Here is a 27,883-nt window from a genome sequence, read left to right as displayed (position 1 = left end):
AGATGTCCAGGTCTTCAGTGTATATAATCCTCTTTTATTTCAAATACTGAAAAAAAACTGCTGATCAGAATAGACTAGTCTGAACGAAACTGAAGAAGCTACAACAAACTGCTCTCAGTCGTTTAGTTGTGTGGGAGCTATGACAGGAGGTCGGCAGATAAACAACAGTCGTTCCCGCTCTTTTCTCTCCAGCAAATCAGCTTCAGCTGTGCAGTTGGCGGTAGAACGCATCACCGGTCAGATGATCTCTATTGACACGTGACAAGTGACATCAAACCAAGTTCTAGCGTCTAACGGTAAAAACACTTGAGCGTTTCCGGGCTATGGAACGCACACACCGGAAGTTGTGCCGTCATTGTGTAGAAGGTGAGTAGAGTAAATGCATTGGCTTCTGCTTTGGTGCCGGGGTGTGTACGGTGCTGCTTATTGCCTTGAGGCTTTAATGCTGAGTGTATTGGGGATAGCAGCGGTGATCCGAGGAGCACAGCGCTCATTACCACGTGTAGCGGGTGGAGAGATCAGGAGGCGCTGAGCGGGGGAAGCACCGGTGCGGGGCTGTAGCGGCTGTGCTGGGGCTCAGTGATAAGCAGCACCCGGTTATGTGCTGCTGATGGTGTGACACCATGGTGAAAATGAACAAACATTTACCAGAAGATGTGCGGCAGTCGGTGGTGGAAGCCGCACGGAGTGGGAAGTCGCAGTATGAGATCGCTAGGGAGTTTCAGTGTAACCAGAGCACTGTGTCCCGATTAGTAAAGAAGTACAAGCTCATAGATCTGTCAGATAATCCCAAAAGTGAAAGTCCACACAAGAGCAATGAGGATGAGCAGATGTGCGCACCCAGGAGGGCAGCGGAGGGCACCAAGACCCCTGCCCGGGCATCTAGTGCATCAAGAGAAGGACACAACGTGGATGTGAGTCTTGTGCATTGTGATTGCATATTGTTCACTGGCTGCAGTTTAGTTGGTTTTTTTTTATACACGTTTTACAAGTTTTGTAGCTTATTTGAACGATTTCTTAGAGAACTTTTCTGCTTTTGTTCTGTACTCCTGAGTGTTTGTTCATATCTACTTTTGTGCTTGTGTGTGTTTTTTTTTGGGGTGGGGGGTGGGGGGACGTATATAATTGGTAGTATAGGGGAGCATAGATGTCACTGGTGGTTTGCCTTAATGGGGTTTATTAGAATTAAAGGGGTTGGCTTCTTTTCCTCCATGTGTTTTGTAATATGTGGGGGCAGGATATTGGGACATTTACCAACATACATCTATTAATTGTTCTGCTCTGCTTTCTTTATGTAAAGTGAAGCCTCCTGTCCTTTACCTCACCAGCGAGAGATTCCTGTCCATACAATGGCTGCAGATGGAGGGTCATGTGATCTCTGTCTATGAACAATCACCAGTTAGAGATCACATGACCCACATGTCCGGCTGATGAGGTAAACAACAGGAGGCTTCACTTTACTTACCAGGAAGGTGGTACAGAACTATTAATAGATGTAAATTACCTATTATCCTGCCCTATCTCCCCCCCGCCCCCCCCCACTAAAATGCACATGAAAAAAACATGACGTAAGATTGGTGGAAGATTTATAATTGTGTCCCCTGCCTCGTAAGGTCCTGACCAATTTGGCTAAAGACTGCCCCACAATACAGCCATATTAAATAGTGGGGTGTCACTGCCATACCACAGCTTCCCCAGACACCCTCCCCCTCCCAAAAAATCCATTGCTGTGTGTGTAGATGGTATTTTCTACAAGACCCTACATGGTCATTCTTAAAGGAAATCTATCGTTGGGAATCTACTTTCTGAAGTAGTTTCCTTCCTTGTACTATCCCTAAACACTTTTATTAAATTAATTTAGCTTTCCATAACATAAAGTTGATTTATATTCATATGCAAATTAACTGCAAGCAGGTAGGCGAACCTGCAGGGGCTACTGGAGGGGAGAAAGTAGCATTTACCCCTCGCCCAGCAGTCCTTGCAGATTCGCCCACCTGCTTGTTGTCGTCTGTTCTTCCGGAGAGGGCTCGCTGGAATTTTCTGTGTTCCTATACAATTGTATGAAAGTGAAAGATAACAGAACTGTTTTTTATCCAGACACCTTTCACTGTGAAGAGCAAGAAAGGAGATAAGGGAAAGCCACAACACACAAAGGTAGGAGTATATCAACATATGGAAGATAGATATATATATATATATATATATATATATATATATATATATATATATATATATATATATATATTTTCTAAAAACCTATTGTATTGCTTAAATGAAACCTACCATTACAGATTTGCCTACTTAGGTAAGGCAGGTTACTCTAATGTAGTGTAGCCTCATGCTTTTTGTAATTTATTACAAAAAGCTTATTAAAACTTTAATATGATGTATATGAAATTTTGTTAAGAGTCTACAAGGGCATCGAGTGGGAGCTACGGCTACTCCATGCACCAGTAGCTCCGGCTTGTTGGATGAGGGCGTGCAGCTGCTGTGCGCCGAAAACTGGCGTGGGGGGGATCGAAAGGGGCTACTGGGGCGTCGAGTGGCTCCCGCTCCACAGTGTGGCTACTCAGCGCCCCAGTAGCCTCTTAAGAGAATTTTTCATAAACATCAGCATAAAGTTTTATTAGAAAAAGCATTAGGCTACAATCCATTAGAGTAACCTACCAAGGATATACCTTAGTAGGTAGATCCTTGATGGTAGGTTTCCTTTTCAAGACATCTACGAACAGGCATGATAAACCCGGGACACTTTCTCATAGATCCAGGGACTGTGGTAATATTCATATGTTATCCATGGCCTCCTTCCTTCTAAAAATCAATGTTTAAAATTATGCTAATTAAAAAAGATTCTAGGGGAGCTCAGTGCTGTACCTTCTGGCTCATTGCAATAATTTTCTATGAATTTTAGTTTTTTTTTTTGGCCTATATTCTTTCATATTTTTTGGAAACATTTACAATAATAACTTTAAATTATTATAATATGTAATATCTTGGGTGTTAATGGTGGCCCTAAACCTGATCTTATATCTAAAGTTCTAGGTTTGGGGGCTTGAACAGGTTCATGTCTTCTCATCAATAGTCTGGGTCCTTCAAATAAATGCGTGAAATGAATCCATTCTGATTTCTCAAGATCTCATGGAATCTTTCTAAGTTGCTTAACCACCCTTTCTTGGCTACTAATCAATAGCAAGTGTTAGGAACAAAGCTGCCATAGGTACTGCCTGCATATGCTACGTATGCTTTGTAGCAGCAATACAAGGTGTTCTTATATTACTGATTGGTACTTGAGGTCAGTCTCCATGAAAATTGATGGCATATCTTAAAGGGGTTGGCCACTTTACCTCATGTTTAGAGGGGCAGGATATTAGGTAATTTACCAACGTAAACGTTGCATCATTGTGGTGGAATAAATACACTTCACTTTATTTAACGGAGTGCTGCGTCATTGCTGTTTGATTCAGGTAATTTGAGCAATATGCATCTATTAACTTGTCTTGGACCACCCGCTGACTTTATATGCAAGCAAATGCAGGTCCGGAGTCTGCAGCTTCATCTGTGCTAGTCGCAGGAGCAGGACCGGGTCTTCGGGTGTCAGACACCCTGAGACCCTAGGTATAAGGGGGATGTGGTTTATAACCACTTCTCACTGCAGCGCGCTGAAGTAGCGCGATTCATAGAGGATTGAGCCGGCGCTGCCTCCAGCTTTATAGACCTGGCAGTCAAGAGGTTAAGTCTTAAGGAGTTGAGATGTGGTTAATTTGAAAATTAAAAATATATGTTCTATAAATTACAAAAAACCCTTTTTTACACTTTAAACCCCAAATAAAACTAAAAATCTAACCTTGTATTATGTTTTTATTAGCACTGTGTCCTGAAAAATGCTGCAGAACATTAAGATGGCACACACAAAACAAACACTTATGACTCTTAAACCGTCATGTACGAATATTCGCTAAAAATGCCATTGTCATTAGAGCCTTTTCAGGCTGTGTCATTAAGGAGATAATAGTAACTCTTTAAAAATAGTAATTCTGCTCTGCTTTCTTGATATGTAAAGTGAAGCCTTCTGTCTTTTACCTATAAGATAAAGGTCCTGGCAGGGAGATTGTTCATGCACAGTTTGAGATCACATGAACCTCCATCTGCAGCCATTTTATTGTCTGGAAGCTTTGGGTGATGAGGTAAAAGATGGGAGGCTTCACTTTACATATCAAGAAAGCAGAGCAGAATTACTATATTGGTAATTTACCTAATATCCTGCCCCCACAATTACACACATTACAAATAACATGAGGTAAAGTGGCCAACAGCAATTCGTAAATCTGGAACATCATTTAATATGGAGAAAATTTAGTCTCTCAATTGTATTATTTTATTGAAGCCAAAATTTGCGGAGGTGTTTAGGCATTTAAAATTACTCATGTTGTTTAGGTTTTTTTTTTCTTCACATGCTTTCATATCTCCGATAAGACTGTGCTATTTATTTCCATAGGACCAGTTTTTTTTTTTTTTTTTTTTATAATTACAAATGACCTGACTTGGACATATTGCTATATTGATGGCTGTGCAGCCAATCAGAAATCACAGCCGTGGATAGCAACTAGGGGTGTCAATTTGCCTAAGGGGGACCCTTGCCAATCACAACCATTGCTAGTAGCTAGGGGCTTCAAATGGCTGTATTTGTTCCACGATGGTCAATATGTCTGTGTCTGCTTATCAAGAAAGCTGCAGAAATTCTAACTTTTGGAGAGTTATAACTACTGCTCTTTGCTTGCCTGAGAAATGTTCTCTGTGTGTAGATAGCAGGAGAGTTTTATGTTTGCTGCTCTGTAGCTGCGGGGTCTCTTGCCAAGAATAGAGAATTAGGAGGCCTCCCCTATTGCCTAGCAGTCCATCCAACCCAATCTGTCATTTTGCAGAACTTTATTTGTCTCTCAACATCAAGCATTAGCATAGACTTTGCACACATTTCCCCTTTTCTCTGCTTTCTACACATATCTTCACAGCAGGGAATCTCACTGAATTTGCTGAGTTACTTCTCGCTAGCAATAAAGGGGTTGTCCAGGTTTTAAAAAAAAATGTAGAGCTAGTTATAAAACGGAAATAAAACTTTTATTTGCCTCCTCTGGCACTTCTATTCTCCCATCAAAGAGCCCATCACTGTTTTGGTTTGATTGAAGAAGCTGCGTTTCCATCCCGGCCACTACTGCCCACCTGCTACACCTTGAAACTAATACTGTAGCAGATGCATAAATGAACACAAAGAATCATGGGAAATGGGGGCAGCTTATACCGTACTCGGGAAGAAGTTAGTCTCCGCCCTTTCACTGCTGCTGAAGAAAATTTCTTAGAGGTTCAGAACAAAAAAATGCCATAACTCTGTAAAGAATAGGGCGAGCAGCACAATATGGGCATCATTGTTTTTGTTTTGGTAAATTTGATAAGTCATTATGAAATTGTTACATTTTAAATGTTTAATGCTGATCATATTTTACATACTGGCTTTTACAATTACTTTAAAAGGGCAATTTTTCAATTGTAAAATATTTGTGATGTTAGAAACTTTTTTTATTTTGCATTTTTATTGCTACGTTTCTTACAGAATTGTGTCAAATGCAAGTCTATAATAACCTAAAATATCTCTTTTCATCCTTCTTCATGTAGCTTGAGGTCAATGGTATGGGTCTTCTGCCTAACCAGAAATCATTTTTTCCTCTTTGTTCTTTGGAGTCACTTGTCAGTCTTTTTCGATGGGAACTCTCTCGCCCTGAGCCTGATCTCGCTTTGCTGTCTCTTACATTGGGCTTTGTTGAGCACTTTTTGGCAGTTAATCGTGTTGTTCCCACAAATGTAACCAGCATACCAGGAGGACCTGACTTGCTGTCAAAAATAGGTGGAGAAGGAACGAAGGCAAAACATGGAGATTCATCAAACCAGGGGACCCGTGCTGGTGCAAACGCTGAACATGGAAAGAGGGCAGCTAGGAATGAATTGGGGAGGAAGGGAGTTTCTGGGACACAAGCAACAAAAGACAAAGAGACCAGCAATAAGGATGGCACTGGAAAGTCAACTAAAAAAGAAGTAATTAAATCCATAAAAGAAGGATCTGATGTTAAGAAAGACAAAGAAGTAGCAAGTGAAGAGAGCAATAGTACCGAAGATGCATCAAGGACTGGGCCTGAAAAAGATGGCAAAGCTGATGACACCAGCAAGCCAGAACCGAACCAAGGAGCTTCTTATTTTCCTACTCTAGAGTTAGCTGTTGTTCAGGCTCTGTATGCACGCTTTACAGCACAGACCCAAGGGGCAGTGGATTTGTCTTGCTATCCTCGTGAGAATGGTTCATCCAGTCGAGAATTGATTCGGAGAGTATCTGATGTAATCTGGAATGGCCTTAGTCGATCCTACTTCAAAGACAGAGCGCATATTCAGTCACTTTTCAGCTTTGTTACAGGTGAGAAGATTAGATATTTTTTACCTTTTTGTAATTGAATACCTAAAGCTATTTAGATGAAACTGCATTAACACAATATTGCATTAGCATAACTTTAAAGGGAAACTGACACCACATTTTTTTCAACTTTATAGTTTTACCTGGTATGTGCGGCCGTCTGCTCCATTACTCTCTGGGAACGACGAGGGGTTCAACTGAGGGTACTGGGACCCTATTGGACCCCTCGTTTTTGTGATCTGTGGGGAGTCTCATCGCTGAGACCCCCACCGATCAGAAATTTAGGCCCTATCCCAGTGATGGCGAACCTTTTAGAGCCTGAGTGCCCAAACTTCAACCAAAAGCCACTTATTTATTGCAAAGTGCCACCACAGCAATTTAAGCAGTAATTTATTTCTCCTTGTTCTTTGACAACTTTCAATCGTTCAGCCTCCTAAACACACCAATGCAGTTCAAAGGAGGAGGGCAAATTCATCTATCATTGTAGGAAGATTCTTTGAGTTCTGTCTGGTGAACTTCATGCTGGGGTGATGGCCTGGGTGCCCACAGAGAGGGCTCTGAGTGCCACCTCTGGCACCAGTGCCATAGGTTCGCCACCACTGCCCTATCCTGTGCATAGAATAACAACTTTTTTAACCGCTACCCTCGAGTAATGTCACACTTCAATATCTTCATGATGATCCAAGATGCAGGACTTGATACAAAACTCTATAGCAACATAACTGCCCAATTTTATCAATACACTTTTTTTTTTTTTCGGCGGTACCACAAAACCTGTATATCGTCTGCTCCATCCATATCGCACCTATTACACTTGGATTATCTCTGTTGATACTCATCTAATAGGTTAATTAAAATGAAATAAGCTATGTAGTGTCATAAATTGGATAGATATGTGGGTTGGGATTATTATTCTCTTAATGTCCCCAAAAATCCAACTATATTTTTACACTGCCCTTTTTTAAAGTTTTTTTTAAACGTGATCTTATTTGGGGGCTTGGTTTTTTTTTTGCAGTAAGATTTGTATTTTCCAATGGGTTCATTTTTACGCTAAAATTAGCACCACATAGATCGGCCAAATGCAATGGCGCCAAGCACTTAGAGGAAAGTTTCCTTGTTTGTCTGAAATGGTTGTATTGCAGTATATTATATGAGATCAGAACCTGTATACACTAGGGGGGGGGGGGGGGGGGGGGGGGGCAGGCTGCCTGTATACACTAGGGGGGGGGGGGGGGCAGGCTGCCTGTATACACTAGGGGGGGGGGGCAGGCTGCCTGTATACACTAGGGGGGGGGGGCAGGCTGCCTGTATACACTAGGGGGGGGGGGGCAGGCTGCCTGTATACACTAGGGGGGGGGGGGGGCAGGCTGCCTGTATACACTAGGGGGGGGGGGCAGGCTGCCTGTATACACTAGGGGGGGGGGGGCAGGCTGCCTGTATACACTAGGGGGGGGGCAGGCTGCCTGTATACACTAGGGGGGGGGGGCAGGCTGCCTGTATACACTAGGGGGGGGGGCAGGCTGCCTGTATACACTAGGGGGGGGGGGCAGGCTGCCTGTATACACTAGGGGGGGGGGCAGGCTGCCTGTATACACTAGGGGGGGGGGCAGGCTGCCTGTATACACTAGGGGGGGGGGCAGGCTGCCTGTATACACTAGGGGGGGGGGGGCAGGCTGCCTGTATACACTGGGGGGGGGGGGGCAGGCTGCCTGTATACACTAGGGGGGGGGGGCAGGCTGCCTGTATACACTAGGGGGGGGGGGCAGGCTGCCTGTATACACTAGGGGGGGGGCAGGCTGCCTGTATACACTAGGGGGGGGGGGGGCAGGCTGCCTGTATACACTAGGGGGGGGGGGGGGCAGGCTGCCTGTATACACTAGGGGGGGGGGCAGGCTGCCTGTATACACTAGGGGGGGGGGCAGGCTGCCTGTATACACTAGGGGGGGGGGCAGGCTGCCTGTATACACTAGGGGGGGGGGCAGGCTGCCTGTATACACTAGGGGGGGGGGGGGGGCAGGCTGCCTGTATACACTGGGGGGGGGGGCAGGCTGCCTGTATACACTAGGGGGGGGGGGCAGGCTGCCTGTATACACTAGGGGGGGGGGGGAAGGTTGCCTGTATACACTAGAGGGGGGGGGGAAGGTTGCCTGTATACACTAGAGGGGGGGGGGGGAAGGTTGCCTGTATACACTAGAGGGGGGGGGGGAAGGTTGCCTGTATACACTAGAGGGGGGGGGGGAAGGTTGCCTGTATACACTAGAGGGGGGGGGGGAAGGTTGCCTGTATACACTAGAGGGGGGGGGGGAAGGTTGCCTGTATACACTAGAGGGGGGGGGGGAAGGTTGCCTGTATACACTAGAGGGGGGGGGGGAAGGTTGCCTGTATACACTAGAGGGGGGGGGGGAAGGTTGCCTGTATACACTAGAGGGGGGGGGGGAAGGTTGCCTGTATACACTAGAGGGGGGGGGGGAAGGTTGCCTGTATACACTAGAGGGGGGGGGGGAAGGTTGCCTGTATACACTAGGGGGGGGGGGCAGGCTGCCTGTATACACTAGAGGGGGGGGGGAAGGTTGCCTGTATACACTAGCCGGTATACAGGCAGCCTGCCCCCCCCTCCCCCCCCAGTGTATACAGGCAGCCTGCCCCCCCTCCCCCCCCCCCAGTGTATACAGGCCGGCTTAAACTCGAGTATATACGGTACATCTATATGTAAATTCATGAAGGTAGATTTCCTTTAACTACAAAATGGAGCCAATAAATACAACATATTGTCCAGCAAAATTTTAGTAGGTTATTAAATTGTTTTAAAATATGGTGACAAACTCTTTCAGCTTCGGAATTATTTGGTGAATGCGTTTCTGTCGACCATGAACCTGCTTCTTTGCTTGTCTTAGGTACAAAGCTTGATTCTCCGGGTGTAGCGTTTGCTGTTGTGGCAGCCTGTCAAGTACTTGGTCTTTCTGATGTACATCTGGCTCTTTCTGAGGACCATGCTTGGGTAGTGTTTGGAAAGAATGGTGAAGAGACGGCTGAAGTTACTTGGCATGGAAAGGGCAATGAAGACAGAAGAGGACAATCTGTGAACCCTGGCGTAGCAGAAAAGGTAAGTTTGTATTTTAGTACATCATTCACATGGTTAAATAAATACTAGGAGTATGGCTAACTGCACACAAAAGTTTGTTTCTTCTGGCAACAAACTATATTTCTCTTGTCTATTTTAGCGGCCAGTGCTTTTTAAAAATTTTTTTTTTTAAAGAGAACCCGTCATGCAAAATAACCCCCCCAAACTAAATATATTTTCATAAACTGCCATTAGAGAGCATTGCCTCTATCCCTTCATTGTCCCTCTACATGCCTGTATACCTAAGCAATGAGGTCCTAAAGCTGTATGCAAGTGACCTGTGAAATGTCCAATGAAGCATTAGCATATTCAAGCTGTCCACTCTATACATGAGTGGGAGGCACAGCCACACCCCCAGTGCATGACTGACAGCCTGTATAATGATGTGCTTCCTGGTGCTGGTGGCCACGCCCCTTGCAGCCTGTGTGTGCATGTGTGTGTGTTTGCCTCAAAAGTGGAAACCCGCACAGCAAGTGTATACTTAAAGTATGCCTAAAGAGGCCATAACACCCTGATTAACAATATGTAACCAAAAAAAAGACAAAGGGAGTGTGTATAGGCCAAAAAAAATTCTATATACAAATCTTTATTTATATCACAAATAATAAACACTACAAAACATGCATGTGTGTTAAAAACACTTAAAACGTACACAAGTACATGCAGTTTGACCCATGCAAATGACCACAGTGAGTCTATGCATAGCACATGACCCTATAAAGACAATACATAAGTTGCCTGTTACTGCCCTGTAAGAAAAGTATCCGTGGGAGGGGACTAATATGGCACAGTCAAAAGTCAAAATAGACTAATAGTAGTTCCCCTAAGCAACATGCAAAATGATGTGACAGGGACCAAAACAAGTCGGCACACTCTAGAATATACACAAAGAGGTGGAAAATATAAGGTTACCCATCCAAATGATAGACCAGGAATGCGACGTGTGCAAAGGGTCATGTGGGCAAAGAGTCCCCACGCGTTTCGTCGCTACATGCGACTTCCGACTTCCCCTGAGGAAGTCGCATGTAGCGACGAAACGCGTGGGGACTCTTTGCCCACATGACCCTTTGCACACGTCGCATTCCTGGTCTATCATTTGGATGGGTAACCTTATATTTTCCACCTCTTTGTGTATATTCTAGAGTGTGCCGACTTGTTTTGGTCCCTGTCACATCATTTTGCATGTTGCTTAGGGGAACTACTATTAGTCTATTTTGACTTTTGACTGTGCCATATTAGTCCCCTCCCACGGATACTTTTCTTACAGGGCAGTAACAGGCAACTTATGTATTGTCTTTATAGGGTCATGTGCTATGCATAGACTCACTGTGGTCATTTGCATGGGTCAAACTGCATGTACTTGTGTACGTTTTAAGTGTTTTTAACACACATGCATGTTTTGTAGTGTTTATTATTTGTGATATAAATAAAGATTTGTATATAGAATTTTTTTTGGCCTATACACACTCCCTTTGTCTTTTTTTTGGTTACATGTGTGTGTGTTTAGGAGAGATACAGCAGCTCCAGGCAGCCATGTTACAGCAGAACATGTCAGGTACTTGTGTAGCTGATGTCTGTGTCTCTCACCTGTGTATTAGGAGGATGCAGCATGTCAGCAGATGCAGCACACACACTAGCAATGCTTTACTATACATTATACACAGACATGAGCAGGGGGAGGAGAGGGGAGGGGGAACAGGGGTGACATCACTGCCTCTGACCATGTGACCAGCCTCATTTACATGATAAAAAATAGATGATTTTACAATGATTAATGTATGAAATAACTAGATAAAGGCTGGGATGGGATCCTTGTGAGCTGCTCCAACAGGTAGTGGTGACAGGACTAGTGACACAGACCTGATGACAGGTGTCCTTTAAGCATTTTTTTATCGTTTCTAAGCTGCAGCTCAGCAAAAATGGGCAGAGTTTCCTCTTTATGTCCTCTAATTTTGTGGAGCTGCAAAAAATGCAAACTTGTATATAATGGTGGTACCTAGCAATTGATCCTCAAATATACATAGGGAGAGAACTGGACCGCACATCACACAATTGATCTTTTGCCGCTAGGCTATGCTTTCAAAACAAACTGTAGGTTCTTGGTTACATTTTGCTCAAATTGTATAAGCCTACAACTTCATAGTGACCTCAGTGACGGTCGCCACAGCACATGCAGGGACAAAGACCCATTTGCCGCCCAGCGCTGGCCAGTTGCTGTCCATACTGGCAGGCATAGCCCCCATGGCTCTGGGTCCATACTAGCACCGCACCACAGAAGCAGCAGATGCTATGCAATACTGCACCATGTGTGAACAGGTTTTGAAAACTCACTGTTTCATGTGGTCTCTGGCTGAGAGGAAGTAGGAGGCCGCTATATGCAATTTAAAAACACCTGGGTCGATTGAGAGGAGTGCTGGTTGCCCAACAAAACACATACATTTTTTTTTCTCTCCCCATGTTGATCCTCAGATATGGCGGGTCCCAGATTGCATCTGTGTTTCATCAGCAGAGCTTGAAACACAACGAAAAATAGAACCTGCTGAGTTTTTAAAAATTTAAAAGCACTGTCTGAGCACTAGGCTCAGACAGTTGGACTTGATCTCATATGAGAAAAATAGTTGTGTGTATGAAGGCTACAAGTGTCAATGTCCTTTTTATTTATTTGTGATATTCTTCATTTTTTTATTTTGTCTCCTCAATAAATTGTTTGTTTAATAAATAATAAACTAACTATGTAACTATGTAATTTTGATATTTTCATGTCGCTTCTCTTTAACTTCTGGTAAAAAAAATAAATCTCCTTGGCAGCAGTTGTCATGTGAATGATGTACATGATATTAGCCATGTACTCCTCAACGGGTGATGCGGGCATGTGACGGTAATGGAGGTTTTACTTGTGATTATAAGGTACTTCCTAAGTAACCATTTGCGATCTACATGAAACCTAATTAAAAACTTACCTGAAGGGCTGCTTGGATGTAAACGAGTAGAGACCCATAATATGTTCTTCTTTTATTTTATGTCTCCGCTAGAGCTGGTTATATCTGAATGGTAAATACCTGCGCTGTGATCGTCACATGGAAGTGGCTTTCATGGTCTGTGCTATTAATGCTTCAATAGATGCCCACACAGACAGTCTGGAATTGCTGCAGTTACAACAGGTACATTTAATGTGAAAACACCTTTTTTTTTTTTTTTTTTTTTTTTTTTTTTTTTTTTTTTTTTTTTGCTAACCAAGATAAATTAAAAGCACAGCAGTGTTTTCTATGACGACCTCTTCCAAGAAGCTCAATTCAGCTCATCTCATGGAGGAGAGACCATGTGACCCAGAGTCGGCATATGAAAGGTGTCACCAGTGAATTGACAACTCCTGATCAGTCTTCCTTACCAAGAATTGATATGTTATTATGTCATGTGATGTGGGGCTGGATTTAAGAACTGTACTGAGGAGATCCAGCCTGTGACTCGCTGCCAAATGGTGCATGCGCTGTATAGAGATGCGCTGTTTGACAGCCTGACTACGTGTTTTTTTTTTTTTTTTTTTTTTTTTTTTTTTGTTCCTCGGCCTAGGAAGGGACCAGGTGATTACAAGACTGCCCACAGTCAGTGATCTTTGTTTTCCAGAGGAAAAAAAATCCTGCTTTCTGTATTTGTTAGGTTCTTTTTCCCTTTTTTTTAAATTTTTTTTCTTATTTATTTTTTCCCTCCAAAATATCACCCACTCACCCATCTAGTTTGGCTTTTCTAAAATTTCTGCTGAATTCTTTCTATACATTAGGTCATATAGGTTCCTATTTATTTGGTAGTCTTTGACTAAGGAGGGTGTTGTCCTTGTGCGAGCCAAATTTTAGGGGCCGACTTAAACTGCTAGCAGCTAAACAAAGATTTCTCTCACCTCTGTCGTCATTACATTGTCATAGTGATGAGAATACAGCAACTATGATCCCACTAACACTGTGCAGGAGTGGTCAAGGCAATTTGTCTACACCTTTAAAAACTCATAGAAAAACTTGTTTAGTTTTAGCCTGAAATCTGTACATGAAACCGGTCTTCATGTTGTTGCTTCAACAGCGATTACTTGTATGCAGATACATCAATGGGGATTGTTTTCTAGGGCTGAATTCAACTACATCTGTCCTTAATCCATGAGATAGATGCTAAATGTCTGGGGGTTCTACCACTGGGACTTTCAGCATTGGCTGTCATGTAAATCATCCCAGAATTCTGTACTTTATTGCTGTCCGTGAGATTGTTGATGACTGATTGTTGGGCCGCGTGGATTCTGCTCAGACAATGCCGTGATTTTGAATAGCAGAGTGATTTTGCTGTGCTATCTGATGGGGAAAACCATGCTAAAAACCTTGATCTATGAAAGCCCTAAGTCAGTGGTGGGGAACCTATGGCACGGGGGCCAGAGGTGGCACTCAGAGCTCTTTCTGTGGGCACCCAGGCCTTCACCCCAGCACAGGCCAGACAGGACTCAAGGCTTCCTCCTGCGGTCCAATACAGCCCACGACTTGCCATTTTAAAGTGACATCCTTGGGTTACAGCAGGAACGAGAAGGTGTGGATAGAGACAGATTATTGTTGGAGCTCCTGCTCTGGGAACCCTGATTCTTCCTCTTCAGGGGACCCTGGACGGAATCTACAATCCACATTTCTCATCTTTCTATTGTATTGGTGTATTTTCAATATGAAATCCCCTCTTTGATCCCAAAGTGGTCAGTGTTCGGAGGTCTTTCTTGATATCACAACCTAATAGGCTTAGGGTGATTCCACACATGGCTTTTTTGGTCCTTTTTTTAAGCATGCGTTTTCAGTCCATATAAAGAACCATCCGTTTGGCTGCTTACAACTTGTTTTGTCTATTGGGGAACGCATGCAGTTTTAAACGGACTGGAAACGCATGCTTTGAAAAACGGACCAAAAACGCCGTTTGTGGCATCACCATTAGTTTTCATGGACATCTGCCATCTCCAGGCCACGGCTTGTTGGACAGATGGCAGCCCGTATGACATTGGTGGATAGACCATTAATAACAAACTCTAGCAGGGTAAATAAAAAGCCTTAATCAGCAGGACTTGAGATTTCTAACATCCATTGTCCTGCTGACTTCCAGTCGATAGAAGCTATGAGCGGTCCTTACTTAATGTGCGCGCCCCCTCTATGATCACCACTTGCATGTTGATGTGTGGAGGTTTGTGCACATGTCTTTGGAAATGATAGTTACTAAAAGCATCTACCAAAAGGATATAATGTATGCAAATGAGCTTGAGGGGCTCCACTCTCTATTAACACCTATGGAGCCTGGAGCCCCCCTGGCTCATTTGCATGCAGTATTTTATGCTGGTGGTAGATGCCTTTTAATCATGAAGTATAAGTTGCATCTTTTTATTGTTTGTAACAATTTTTTTTTTTTTTCCCCATTCTAGAGCTTACTTTGGTTGCTGTATGATGGCGGACATCTAGACAAGTAAGTTCTATGTTGGCAAAATCTCATTCATTTTGCTGCTCTGAACTTCATGGTGTGCAACGTTAGTCAGCTTCTGGGATTAAATCTGTAATTTGATATACCATAATGTAAATGGTATTCCCAATTTTCACTTATAACTTTTAATACAGGTGAACGACATTGACGTGCTGAAAAGATAGGGAGTCCTTGCCACAAATTTCTATTAGGATTTGGTTTGCAGTTTGTGAAATCGGCCAATATACGTGCTCATTTATCAAAGGCTGCACATGTACAATTTTGGCATATATTTTTCACATATGTATGTAGGTAGCCTTGGTCTGCAGTTCCTTTATGCCCTTTTTTACCCATTTTGCTACTTGAGTGAGTTTAAATGTTTAAATGTTTTTGTGTGAATAAATGATAAACTTCTACGAATTCTCTGTGCACTTCCTCGAAGATCCATAAAAAAAATTGTATTTGTAAAATTGTATTTGTCTTGCATTTTTGATGATTGAGTTGTATTCTTTGGTTTCATGCTCCATATAATGTATTGGGTTGAAATATAAAAAAAAAATAATTGTTGCAAAGTCTATTTGGGTTCACCCCACAATGACATGTACTGCACAAAATTTAGCATTGAGGTTATGTAGAGAAGCCTCGGCATCTGACACCTTTTGCAATCCATGCAGGTGTTAACCTGGAAAATGATGGGGGGGGGGTGCTTGAGAGGCTTTTGTTGTGGGTGTTTTAACCCCTTACCGACATGTGATGTAATAGTACGTCACATGTCGGGTCCCGGTACATGGAGAGGGCTCGCGGGCCGGTTTTACCGCTGATCGCCGCAGGCAAAGGTGGCGGCGGCTTCAAAAAGACGGTGGCGCGCATGCGCCGCCATATTTCCATGGATCGTTGCTCCCCGTGACGTCATCGGGGAGCGGCGATCCGCCGCCATGGTAACTTCGGGTCTCACGTAGACCCGAAGCTACTTCGGGTTAACCCATTCATTGCCATGTGCTGTCAGCACATGGTAATGTATGAGTAGTAAAATCCCCATATACTGCCATACCGTAGTATGGCAGTATATGGTAGGATCGATCAGACAACCGAGGGTTAAAGTACCCTAGGGAGTCTGAAAAATAGTAAAAATAAAAATTTAAAAAAAGTTAAAATAAAAATATTATAATAAAAAAACCTAAAAATTCAAATCACCCCCCTTTCCCTAGAATTTATATAAATATACAGTAAAAATCATAAACACATTAGGTATTGCCGCGTCCGAAAATTCCCGATCTATCAAAATATGATGACGGTTTTTCACTTCACCCCGTAATGGAAAATCGCGCCCAAAGTCGAAAATGGCACTTTTTTTGCCATTTAAAATTTTTTTTTAAAATTCTATAAAAAGTGATCAAAAGGTCATACAGTCCTAAAAATGATAACATTGTAAACGTCATCAAAATCCGCAAAAAACGACACCACCCACAGCTCCAAACACCAAAGTATGAAAAAGTTATTAGCGCCAGAAGATGGCAAAATCCCCCAAAAAAATTTTGTACAGGAGGTTTTAATTTTTTTAAATGTATGAAAACATTATTGTGTTGCAAAGAGAAACAGGTTCTTTTGGATTTCGTGTTATAGAACAAGAAAAATTACACAATCAACAATATTTAAAAGGTTTTTTGCAATACAAAAGTACATAAAGAGTTAAATAAAATGTAATACTCACAACACTGTCAACTTTCATTGATGAGCTCCGGCACACAAATCTTCACGGGCTTATCGGCTTATCAACTTACAACTCTGTCCAGCATCATTGATGACCTTCCGGCAGGTAGGGGTCTTCACGGACTATCACCAAGCAGTAGAATGACAGGTATTGACAGGTAACATCAAGTTTGTTCTCCAGGCGTCCCACAGAGATACAAACTGCAACAGTATATAGCTAGCTTTCAATTCTATTCTGTAAGTCCGCCGCTAGGTGATAGTCCCAAGTTTTTATACCCCATGTCTGCGCCACCAAACTATGTGGGAAGACATGTGTATGCACATGTGTTTCCCGTCATTCTCTCAATGGTATAGTTTCCCATGGAAGTGGCCAATTTCCACCGGAAAGCATCCCAAGAGTTGGACGCATACAGGAAATAGGTGATATATATAACAGTGTCAAATGAGGACAAGCTATGTTGCAACTTGGGTTCATTCATAGTTGAAATAAGGTTACATGAACTGTCTTTTATAGAGAAGACATGTTGTATCTTCGACTCCATTTTGGTTTTCCATTACATTTATAAAACCTATACAAATTTGGTATCCCCGTAATCGTACAGACCCAAAGAATAAAGTAGACATGTCATTTGGGGTGCACAGTGAAATCCGTAAAATCCAAGCCCACAAGAATACGGCACAAATGCGTTTTTTTTTACCAATTTCACTGCATTTGGAATTTTTTTCCCGGTACACGGCATGAAATATTAAATACCACCATTTTGAAGTGTAATTTGTTACGCAGAAAATAAGCCATCGCACAGCTCTGTACATGGAAAAATAAAAAAGTGACATATTTTTGAATGTGGGGAGTGAAAAATGAAAACGCTAAATCGAAATAGGTCCGCGGCGGGAAGGGGTTAAGGCTCCCAGGCCTGTTTTTCAGGGATGATTGTATGGTTATTGTTATTTAACTTGCATGATAAGACAATATGCTGTTTTGTGACGGGCTTCTGTTATCTTAGGTACCCAATGGCGTTGGGTAATTTGGCCGACCTTGAAGATCTCTCTTCAACGCCTGGACGTCCAAATCCTCTAGAAATCTATCACAAGGTGACTATTAACTGTATAGTAGGATCTGTCATGCCCAATAAATGGGAATAGGTTAGGAAGTGATGGCGAACCTTTTTGAGACCGAGTGCCCAAGCTACAACCAAAACCCACTTAAATGTTGCAAAGTGCCCACATGACAATTTAAGCAGTAACTTATTGATTCCTGCTGTATCACAGGTTTTAATCATATTGGCATCCTGAGTTCACCAATACAATATAAAGATGGAGAAATTTGGATTGAAGCTTCCATCCAGGGTCCCCTGAAGAGGAAGAATCGGGGGACCCAGAGCAGGAGCTCCAATGACAATCCATCTCTGTCCACACCTTCTGGCTCCACCTGTAGTCCTGACAGCCAAGGATGGCGCTTTAAAATAGGGCTGAGCATGGAACGTCCTGGGCTGTCTTAGGTCTCAAGGCTTCCTCCTGTGGTCCATCTGACAAACTGGGGTGAAAGGGCTCTGTGTGCCACCTCTGGCACCTCTGCCATAGGTTCGCCACCACTGGGTTAGAGGGAGTGCAGTAAATAAACCCTGTGCAGTATACATGGTTTTTACATTTGGAACTTAGGTTACTTGTACCATTTTATGCTAATACAGCAAAAACTATTTTTGTGAAATACTGGTCAGCTTACATGGTAAAAATGTGTTGAATTAATTTTTGCAACAAGCCTATTCATCTGAATTGGGGTCACAGAAATCAATCTGCCTTCTGGGAATTCATCCCCATTAAGCTAAAAGAAGTACATTTTTTATTTTTTATTTTTTTTTAAAGTTCCAATAATTTCTGCACAAAATCTGCTAGGTGAAGTACAGCTTTCAATCCCAATTTAGGACAATTTGGGCATGTTTTGTTAAATTTTTATATTTTCAGAATGTTTAATATGTTGGGGACTCCAAGGTACCTAATTAGTCATAGCCAACCCCTACCCCCTGTAGTATATAGCCACTCCCTGTATCCCCTGGGGAAAAAAAAACACTGTACTCTTTCCGATGTTAGGGATTTTCAGCACTAATTTTATGCTGAAAAAGTCGAATTATACTCGAGTATATACGATATTATCACCTTTACCATATCTCTGTTAAAATCCAATACAAAATGTGTGGAAAAATGGGGTACACTTAAGACACTGAACACATCACATGAAATTGGTATATTTTGTATATCAGTTTGTCTTGTTGTTTTCATTATACATTCAGATAAAATGTCAGCATCTTGTAGATTGATCAGTTTGAACTGAATTAACCATTGGGACAAAATGATTAATTTTCCATTACTGTTTGTTTTTGTGTTGCCTGTATGAAATGGCCCAAAGAAGGTAAAGAAAAATCTATTTTGCACTGCAGCATTATAAAATGAAAGTAATGGAAGTTTTAAAGAATCTACAGTCATAAAAGGGTAAATCTTACTTTAGACCTTTAGGTGCAAAATCAAAAAACCTGTTTTATTTCTTTTTGGAACTGCTTAAATATACTGTTTAAGAGAAGTTTTCATTTTATTTAGCATTCCCCCCCCCCCTTTCTTTCCCAGGCCATACACTCTTCTCGGAAACATTATGAAAATCAGCATTTGTATCCACATATTTACTTGGCAGCTTATCATTGCCGGAACAAGAATGTGCGAGAAGCTTTGAAAGCTTGGGCTGAAACGGCTGCTGTTGTTCAAGAGTGAGAATTTACATTTTGTTTGTTCTTTTGTTTACTTTCAAGTCCAACAAATTCACCAGAATTTTATCCCTCACACCAGTAATATCTGCTAGTAAAGGGTTAAAAGTCCTCACCATATCCCCAGAAATGATCTGCGACTGAGGCACTGTACCTTAATTAGACGTTTTTCTCATCTCCAAATGAGTAGATAACGAGTGCATTCTGAAGAAAAGTCACGTTTTCTCCAGGCTGCCATTGACCCACATCTCCTTCTTTTGATTGACTGTGTCACTTCAGATCTCAGCCTGAGCAGACGGGAAGTCCTCTCCCTGTCCCTAACAAAATGCTGTCCCTCTCGCTGAATGGTAAATTTAGCAGTGAGTACTGTGTGGGAAACTGTCACTGTTTCGCGCACCCCACGATGGGCGCAGCCATCGTAGCAACATAGACGGGCAGAGAAACTTTTTTCCTCTCTGTCTTCCTCCTCAAAGTTGGGGAAATGTTCACACATCAGCAGCAGTGCCCATCTTCACACCCCATATCTTCAGTACCCCTAAATGTCTGGACAAAGAGAAACTGATCTATGGTGCAGATCAATAGTAAATGTACCTATAGGGCATTGATGTTTTTGGCTTGATTTGATAATCTTTTTAGATTGAAGGTAAAAAGAAATTATTATCCTCTCAATTAGCATCTTCTTGATCTGCATCATGGATCCATTCCTCCTCGACCAGTCTTTTGAAGACACTATGTGGAAAGATGCATAGGTGTTTGTGAGAACGGTTCCCTAATCTATAGGCGAAAGAAGGAAGAGGGTTCAAAAGCTCACCTTATAAAGTGCTGCAAATAAATAAGGTGCCTACCATCTCTGAGGAGCTGATTTTTAGAGGCTTTTTGAACTGTTATGTCTGTCTTGCGTTAAGACTACAGATGACATCCCCTGTCCAATCATAGCTATGGCTAGTTGCTAGGGTGTCGATTAATCTGTTTCTATATAGCCTCACCATATAGCTCTGCAAGGTTTTGCTTGTTATTAGATGCACATTTTAAATTATTTCTATTTCTTTTTAGGTATAATTATTGCCGTGAAGATGAAGAGATCTACAAAGATCTCTTTGATATTGCTAATGATTTGTTACCAAACTTATTAAAAGAGGAAGCCACATCAGACAATCCAGTAAGTGATTAGTACAGTTCATCTTTGTCATATAAACCATGAATAGTATTTGGATTTTTAAAAAATTTTTTGTTTACTTCGCAGACTGAATCTTCACTTCAGGACCCTACATGTTTTGCAAATCTTCTGCGTTTTTATGATGGTATATGTAAATGGGAAGAAGATAGCCCAACACCTGTGTTACATGTAGGATGGGCAACATTCCTTGTCCAGTCCCTTGGCAGATTTGATGCACAGGTGAGATGTACGCTATACACTTAGAGGAACCCTTAATAGGGAGTCCTAAAGGTATAGGTCCATAATCCTAAATCATAATTTCTTGCAAGCACCTCATTACTATTGTTTTATCTGAACGTGTAATTTCTCTTTAATATTTCATTTTGTGTACAGTTTCCTCATACATCTAAAGCACTTAATATGATAGGATTCTTATTACAGCCCCTCCTTTTCCCCAAATCTATAATCAACGACAGTGACAAGATTACATTCAGTTTTAAAGATCTTTTGAATATTGTGTTCAAATGACAAAGGCTATGAACATCTCCTCTGTACTCAACTTCAGGCTGGGCATGTTCCCTAGCAATGGTCACATGTTCTCATGTCTGTAGTGCGGATGGACACTTGAAACCTACATTTTGCCTACGCTATGTGTTGCTAAATTCCTAGTGTAAGTGTAGATATTCTTTTACACTACATCCTGTTAAGTTCAGGGATAGTATTGCACAAAGGGACTGCACAGCGCCATACTATTGGGCGGAAACTATGACGCCAACCTGGTATGGACACCTCCAGGATCCTCGTAATTTCTTTCTTCCTTCCTTGAAGAACTACATCTATAATTGCTGATTTGGTATACACATGGCTATTGTCTTGTGCAAAATTTTTGTACTGATTAATACAGGTAAATTTTGCACTTGAAGCAAGTTGTATCACCAACTGGAAATTCACATTTAATTAATCTGCCTTGTACAAGAATTTCTTCAACTGGATTTTATTAAAAAAAAAAAAAAATCTACCTGTGTAAAAATAAGTGATCATAAATGCTTGTCAAGTGGTCCCTTAAATATTTGAGACAGCAGTCCTGGAGTAATTGTGCAAAGAAACAATTGTTTTATCATACGACTTACTCCATATCTTGCAACCATCCTGTGGTAATGAACGCTTAATTCAGATGGTTGAGCGCCTCACTAGTGGAATGTGTGGCCACCAATGCCAGAGTGCGTGGGTGGTCATATCCAAGAAATCCTATCTTGTTTCTAAAGCCCAATATAGCAACATTTGCGATTTATGGGAAATTGCCTACATTTATTTATAAAAATAAACTTTATTTATATAGCGCTATCAAATTCCGTAGCGCTTTACAAATCATAGGGGACAAATACAACTATGTTACATAACAAAGAACAAATAGTTATATGGAACAATAGGAGTGAGGGCCCTGCTCACAAAAACTTAGACGATGAGGGTGCTGACACAAGATGTTGTATAATGGTCCAGCCATTCTTTATAAGGGAACAATATAGAATAATTAATAAATACTTTACTAAATAAAGATGTTGCTGCTTGAACCAGCCATCAGCCGCCATCTTATTTACAAGGTGCAAGGTGAAAGACTGCAGAGAAGCCTGGAGCTTGGTAAATATCTGCTGTTTGCCGGATAACAGATGGGAGATGGGACATAGTGTGCATTAGTAAAGGGAGAGTTGACATTTCAAGCAGTTAGCAAGTGTGATAGGCTTGCCTAAAGAGATTGGTTTTAAGAGAATGTTTGAAGCTTTGGAGGGTAGGTATTAGTCTGAGAGTCCCGGGAAGGGCATTCCAGAGAATTGGAGCAACTCGGGAGAAGTCCTGGAGACGTGCATGGGAAGTTCGAATTAAGGTAGAGGTTAATCTAATATCACTGGCAGATCGAAGAGCACGGGAAGGGCAATAGACTAAGATGAGAGAAGAGAGTTAGGAAGGTGCAGTATTGTTCAGAGCTTTGTGGATGAGGGTTATTATTTTAACCGGTTCGCGACCGCCCGCCGTGTATTCATGGCGGCGGTCGCGTCGCGCTGCATGGAGAGGGCTCACGGGCTGAGCCCTCTCCATAGCCGGTAAGTCTTTGCTGCATATTGCAGCAAAGGCTTACCGGTAACACCCGCGATCGGTGCTAGCACCGATCGCGGGTGTTTTCACAGCGTGGGCTGCCGGCAAAGCTGCCGGCAGCCTCAAACAGATAGTGGCGCATGGGCGCCGCCATCTTACCTGGGATCGCCGCTCCCCGTGACGTCATCGGGGGGCGGTGATCCGTCTCCATGGTAGCCTCGGGTCTTCCGAAGACCCGAGGCTATTTCGTTTTAACCCCTTCATTACAATGTGCTGATAGCACATTGTAATGAATGAGGAAGAAAATCCCTATATACTGCCATACTGTAGTATGGCAGTATATGATAGGATCAATCAGACAACCTAGGGTTAAAGTACCCTAGGGAGTCTGAAAAATAGTATAAATAAAAATAAAAAAAAGTTTAAAAAAAAAAATTATAATAAAAAAACCTAAAATTTCAAATCACCCCCCTTTCCCTAGAACTGACATATATATAAACAGTAAAAATCATAAACACATCAGGTATCGACGCGTCCGAAAATGCCCAATCTATCAAAATATGATAACGGTTTTTCAATGCATTTAACCCCGTAACGGAAAATAGCGCCCAAAGTCGAAAATGGCACTTTTTTGCCATTTTGAAAAATCTAAAAAAATCTATAAAAAGTGATCAAAAGGTCGTACAGTCCTAAATATTATATCATTGAAAATATTATCAAATTTCGCAAAAAATGAAACCACCCACAGCTCCGTACACCAAAGTATAAAAAAGTTATTAGCACCAGAAGTTGGCAAAATCAAAAAAATTATTTTTGTACAGTAGGTTTTAATTTTGTAAATGTATGAAAACATTATAAAACCTATACAAATTTGGTATCCCCTTAATTGTACTGACCCAAAGAATAAAGTAGACATGTCATTTGGGGCGCTCAGTGAAAGACGTAATATCCAAGCCCACAAGAAAATGGCGCAAATGCGTTTTTTTTCACCATTTTCATTGCATTTGGAATTTTTTTCCCGCTTCCGAGTACATGGCATGGAATATTTAATACCATCATTATGAAGTGCAACTTGTTACGCAGAAAACAAGCCATCACACAGCTCTTTACGTGTAAAGATAAAAAAGTTATAGATTTTTGAAGGTGGGGAGTGAAAAATGGACATGAAAAAACACTAAAGGGCCCGGTCCTTAACCGGTTAAAGTGAATACAGAAGGAGACGGGCAGCCAATGCAGTGATTGGCATAAACTGGAGGCCTCCGTGTAGCGTTTGGTCTGAAAGACGAGCCTGTCTGCTGCATTAAGAATAGATTCAAGAGGAGAGAGTTTAGTGAGTGTAAGAGCGATTAGTAGGGAGTTACAGTAGTCTAGTCGAGTAACAATTAGCATTTTAGAGGTTTCAAATGTTGGATTCTGGAGATGTTTCTGAGATGCATGTGGCAAGAGCGAGCAAGAGATTAAATATATGGTGAAAAGGAGAGGTTGGAGTCCAGCACAACCCCAAGACAGCGGGCCTGTTGCCTTGGCGCTATAGTGATCCCACAGACCGAGATGGAGAGGTCAGGGTTGGGTTGGTTAGTAGATGGTGGAAAGACAAGGAGTTCAGTCTTAGATTAAGTTTCAAGAAGATCAGATTTATTCAATTAGATGTGAATACCTATTTTTAATTTTAGGTCTCTGATTTTATCCAGGGAGTTATTCTAGACGTAGGTTTGGGGAACCACTTATTATATATCATAGCCCCATTTGTGATCACATGTACAGTAACTTGAATGCTGAAGTGCATTTTCTTATTTGCAGGTGAGGCAGCAGGTGACTCTAGTGAACTCTGATTCTGCTAATGAAGATGATGACTCTGATGATAACAGAAGACGGGTTGCCCGCAGGGAGTCCAAGCCCGGTGAACCTGTTCAGCCTCTCCAACGACCATCCCCAGAGCAGAAAGAAGATTTAGAGCGTACACAGGAACTCACTCTTAATTTCCAAAGCCAGAAAATGAAAGGAATGAAGGAACTTCTGGTAGCTGCAAAAGTCAACTCCAGCGCTATAAAGCTGCAGCTCACTGCTCAGTCACAAGTGCAGCCAAAGAGGGCAAGAGGACCCGGGGCAAGAGACTACAACCTTGGGTATCTTAAAAGGCAGCGCAAATCAGTTTAAGTTAATGTGAAATTGAATTAATTTTATTTTTGATACTTTAAATATACATGCAAAAATGTACAGGCTGTCCCCAACTTAAGGACAACTGACTTACAGATGGTTCCTAGTTACAGACTAACCTCTCTGGATGCTTTACTTTATTCCGAGGTTGCAATGATCATCTGTAAGGTGTCTGTGCTGAGGCTTTATCGATAAATTCTTGTTCCCATGATGGCAAAACATTTAAAAAATCCTATTGTCACTGGTACAAAAAAAAAAAAAAAAAAGCTCTGAAGCTACAGCAATAAAATATACAGGATTCGACTACAGGTTACATACAAGATCAGTTCTGTAGGTTTATTCTTTTGAATTTGTATGTTAGTCGGAACTGTATATTTTATAATTGTAACCTCAGCCAAAATGTTTTCTGTCTCTGTGACAGTTGGATTTTAAAGATTGTCATAAGAAACAGGATTAACAATAAACCTTAATAACCGACACTTTTTGACAACTGTTACAGCAGCTTACAGCAAATTACCAACATCCAGAGGTCCGTTTGTAACTATGTGTCAGGTGTTCTTAACTAGGGGGCCGCCTGTATTTAATAACTGGCACATTAAATTGAATATGAATTTGACCCATTTTAGACGCGGGGGAAAAATTGGCAGGACTATTTAAAAAAAAATATAAAACTACTTCATGATCAAGGCTTTTAGATTGCTGATTATTGGCAAAAGTTTATTAAATTGTGAAATTTGCTAGCATATTTATAACTTTAAAGGAATCCAGAGTAAACGTACCAGGGAAGGTTCAACTCTTGTTTGTTCACTAGTTCTTACTGAAACATTTTTTGGAATACCGTATTTTTTGCCCTATAGGGCGCACCGGACTATAAGGCGCATTAGTCTGATGCGCCTTATATATGTAATAATTACATATATAAGGCGCATCGGACTATAAGGCGCGGGGTCCGGGGGCGTGGCGGAGACCCGACGCGACGCCGAGACGCGACGGGGAACGCGGGGAAGGTGAGGGGGAGGTGGAGGAGGGCAGCGGACCATACTTACATAGGTCCCCGCTACCGGAGACAGCAGATCTCCAGCGGGAAATGCAGACCACGCAGCAGAAGTTGTTCGTGCCGCGTGGTCTGCAGTTCCCGCTGGAGATCTGCGGTCTCCGGTAGCGGGGACCTATGTAAGTATGGTCCGCTGCCCTGTGCCCAGCGCCATACATAGGGCGCACCGGACTATAAGGCGCACTTTGGTTTTCCACGGAAATCCAATGCTTTTAAGTGCGCCTTATAGTCCGGAAAATACGGTAATATTTACTGCTGAGAAGGGCAGTGGTGACTTGTGTAAGATGCATACACAGAACTGAAATACTGTTAGGGAACTGCTGTACACAAACCTACCATTTTCTAGTGGCAGAAACAGAGATTGGACTGCAATTTAGAAAGGATGGAGCTCCCTATTGGTGGATTAATTTTTTTTTTTTTTTTTTTTTTTTTTTCTGGGAAAGTATTAAAACCCTCAGAGAACCTGCCATGCAAATTAAGCCTTCTGAAATTAATACTTAATAAAAAAAAAACTGATTAACCTCTTAATGACAACTTATTAGTATGTCACATGTTGGTTGCAGGTGTATGGAGAGAGTTCAGGTGCTGAGCCCTCGCCTTACAAGGTGGGTGTTTGCTGTGTATTGAGGCAAACACCCACTGGAAGCACCTGCAGGTGGTGCTGGCACCGATCGTGGGTGTTAACCATGTAAATGCCTCTGGCACAGCTGCTGGAGGCTTTTTGCACCGCTATGCTATGACAGCCTCAGGTCATATGAAGACCCGAGGATGTCTTTTAACTCATTCATTACAATGTAGGGAGTTATAGGAGCTAAAACGGCAATAAAACTGAGTAAAATTGTGAAGTAAAGGGTTACAAATTATCTTTGTGTCAACATCACTAGGTTGAAATTCGAATTTTATTTAATGGGAAAAACCCTTAAATTTAGGGGGCACTGTGAAAGCGGTATAATCGAAGCCCACGAGAAAATGGTGCAAATGCATTTTTTTTCACTGCATTTGAATTTTGTTTTCCCAGTACATGGCATGGAATATGAAGTACGGTCACCAGCTGTTAACATTGAAAAATTAAAGAGCTATAGATTTTTGAAGGTGGGGGGTAAAAAATGAAAAAGAAAAAGGGCTTTGGTCGTTAAGGGGTTAGAAAGCATTGTCCTTTACCCTAAATGGTTCCTTCCATTGCTGCAATGATACAAAAATAGTTTGTAAACTTGTATGCAACTCACCTGATGTAAGTCATATAGTCATGCATAATAAAATTTATTTGCATTGCCCTCCTGTTTGTTCCTGATTATTGGTTCCAAGTGCTTTGATATTCTTCTGTATGGAACATTGAGATAGCTCTGTTACATCATTGGGCACTTAGTCATATGGATGATATCAGGATGATAGCATCTAAGGTCCTGTCACATCTGCAACATCTTCTCTATGTATGTAATTCACTGTGGTTGGAGGTATTTTATTAAAAATAAAACTTGGCTTTTATTTCTCTTATATTAAGATTTTGCAGGACTGTAAATACAGATGGTTTTTTTAAAACAGTCTGTCGCTTTGTTTGTCCAGTTTGTTGACATTGAGTCGTGGGCTTTCCACCTAATTTTTAGGCTCTTAACCCCTTAGCGCTCAGCGCAGTACAGCTACGGCGCAGAGCCGATGCCGGTTCAGCGCTGCATAGCAGCCGAACCGGCATCGTTAGCCGCGGGATTTCAGCGGTAATTTACCGCTGACATCCCCGGCTAACACCCGCTGTCGGAGTAGGCTCCGATCGCGGGTGTTTAACCCGTTAAATGCCGCGGTCAACGCGACCGCGGCATTTAACTTGCCTTCTGGGGGTCTTTACCCCACGATCGGCCCCCCCGCACCGTTTTCGGGGGGGGGGGGGGGCGATCGCTGTTTTGGCACCTCTGGGGTCCGATCGGGA

At 42.1% G+C, this 27,883-nt stretch overlaps 1 protein-coding gene across 3 annotated transcripts; it reads left to right on the top strand.

The window, feature by feature from the left end:
* Positions 1–241: 241 nt before the first annotated feature.
* On the top strand, positions 242–25,905 carry MEN1 (menin 1). Of its 3 annotated transcripts, none has more exons than XM_072117834.1 (11): positions 242–366; positions 2,098–2,154; positions 5,668–6,457; positions 9,349–9,557; positions 12,608–12,736; positions 15,007–15,047; positions 17,756–17,843; positions 19,371–19,507; positions 20,558–20,663; positions 20,748–20,900; positions 24,552–25,905. In XM_072117834.1, exons 3-11 carry the CDS (start codon positions 5,683–5,685, stop codon positions 24,906–24,908), a joined length of 1,995 nt encoding a protein of 664 aa, XP_071973935.1. In that variant the 5' UTR covers positions 242–366; positions 2,098–2,154; positions 5,668–5,682; the 3' UTR covers positions 24,909–25,905. The 3 variants fall into 3 exon arrangements, with proteins under 3 accessions (XP_071973935.1, XP_071973936.1, XP_071973934.1); XM_072117833.1 differs by lacking the exon at positions 242–366 and adding an exon at positions 373–914; XM_072117835.1 differs by lacking the exon at positions 2,098–2,154 and having other exon boundaries at positions 292–366.
* The last annotated feature ends 1,978 nt before the right edge of the window (positions 25,906–27,883 follow it).

This window comes from Engystomops pustulosus, chromosome 7 (genome assembly GCF_040894005.1).
Source record: "Engystomops pustulosus chromosome 7, aEngPut4.maternal, whole genome shotgun sequence".
Classification (NCBI taxonomy): Eukaryota; Metazoa; Chordata; class Amphibia; order Anura; family Leptodactylidae; genus Engystomops; species Engystomops pustulosus.
This window is presented reverse-complemented; position numbering and strand designations above follow the sequence as displayed.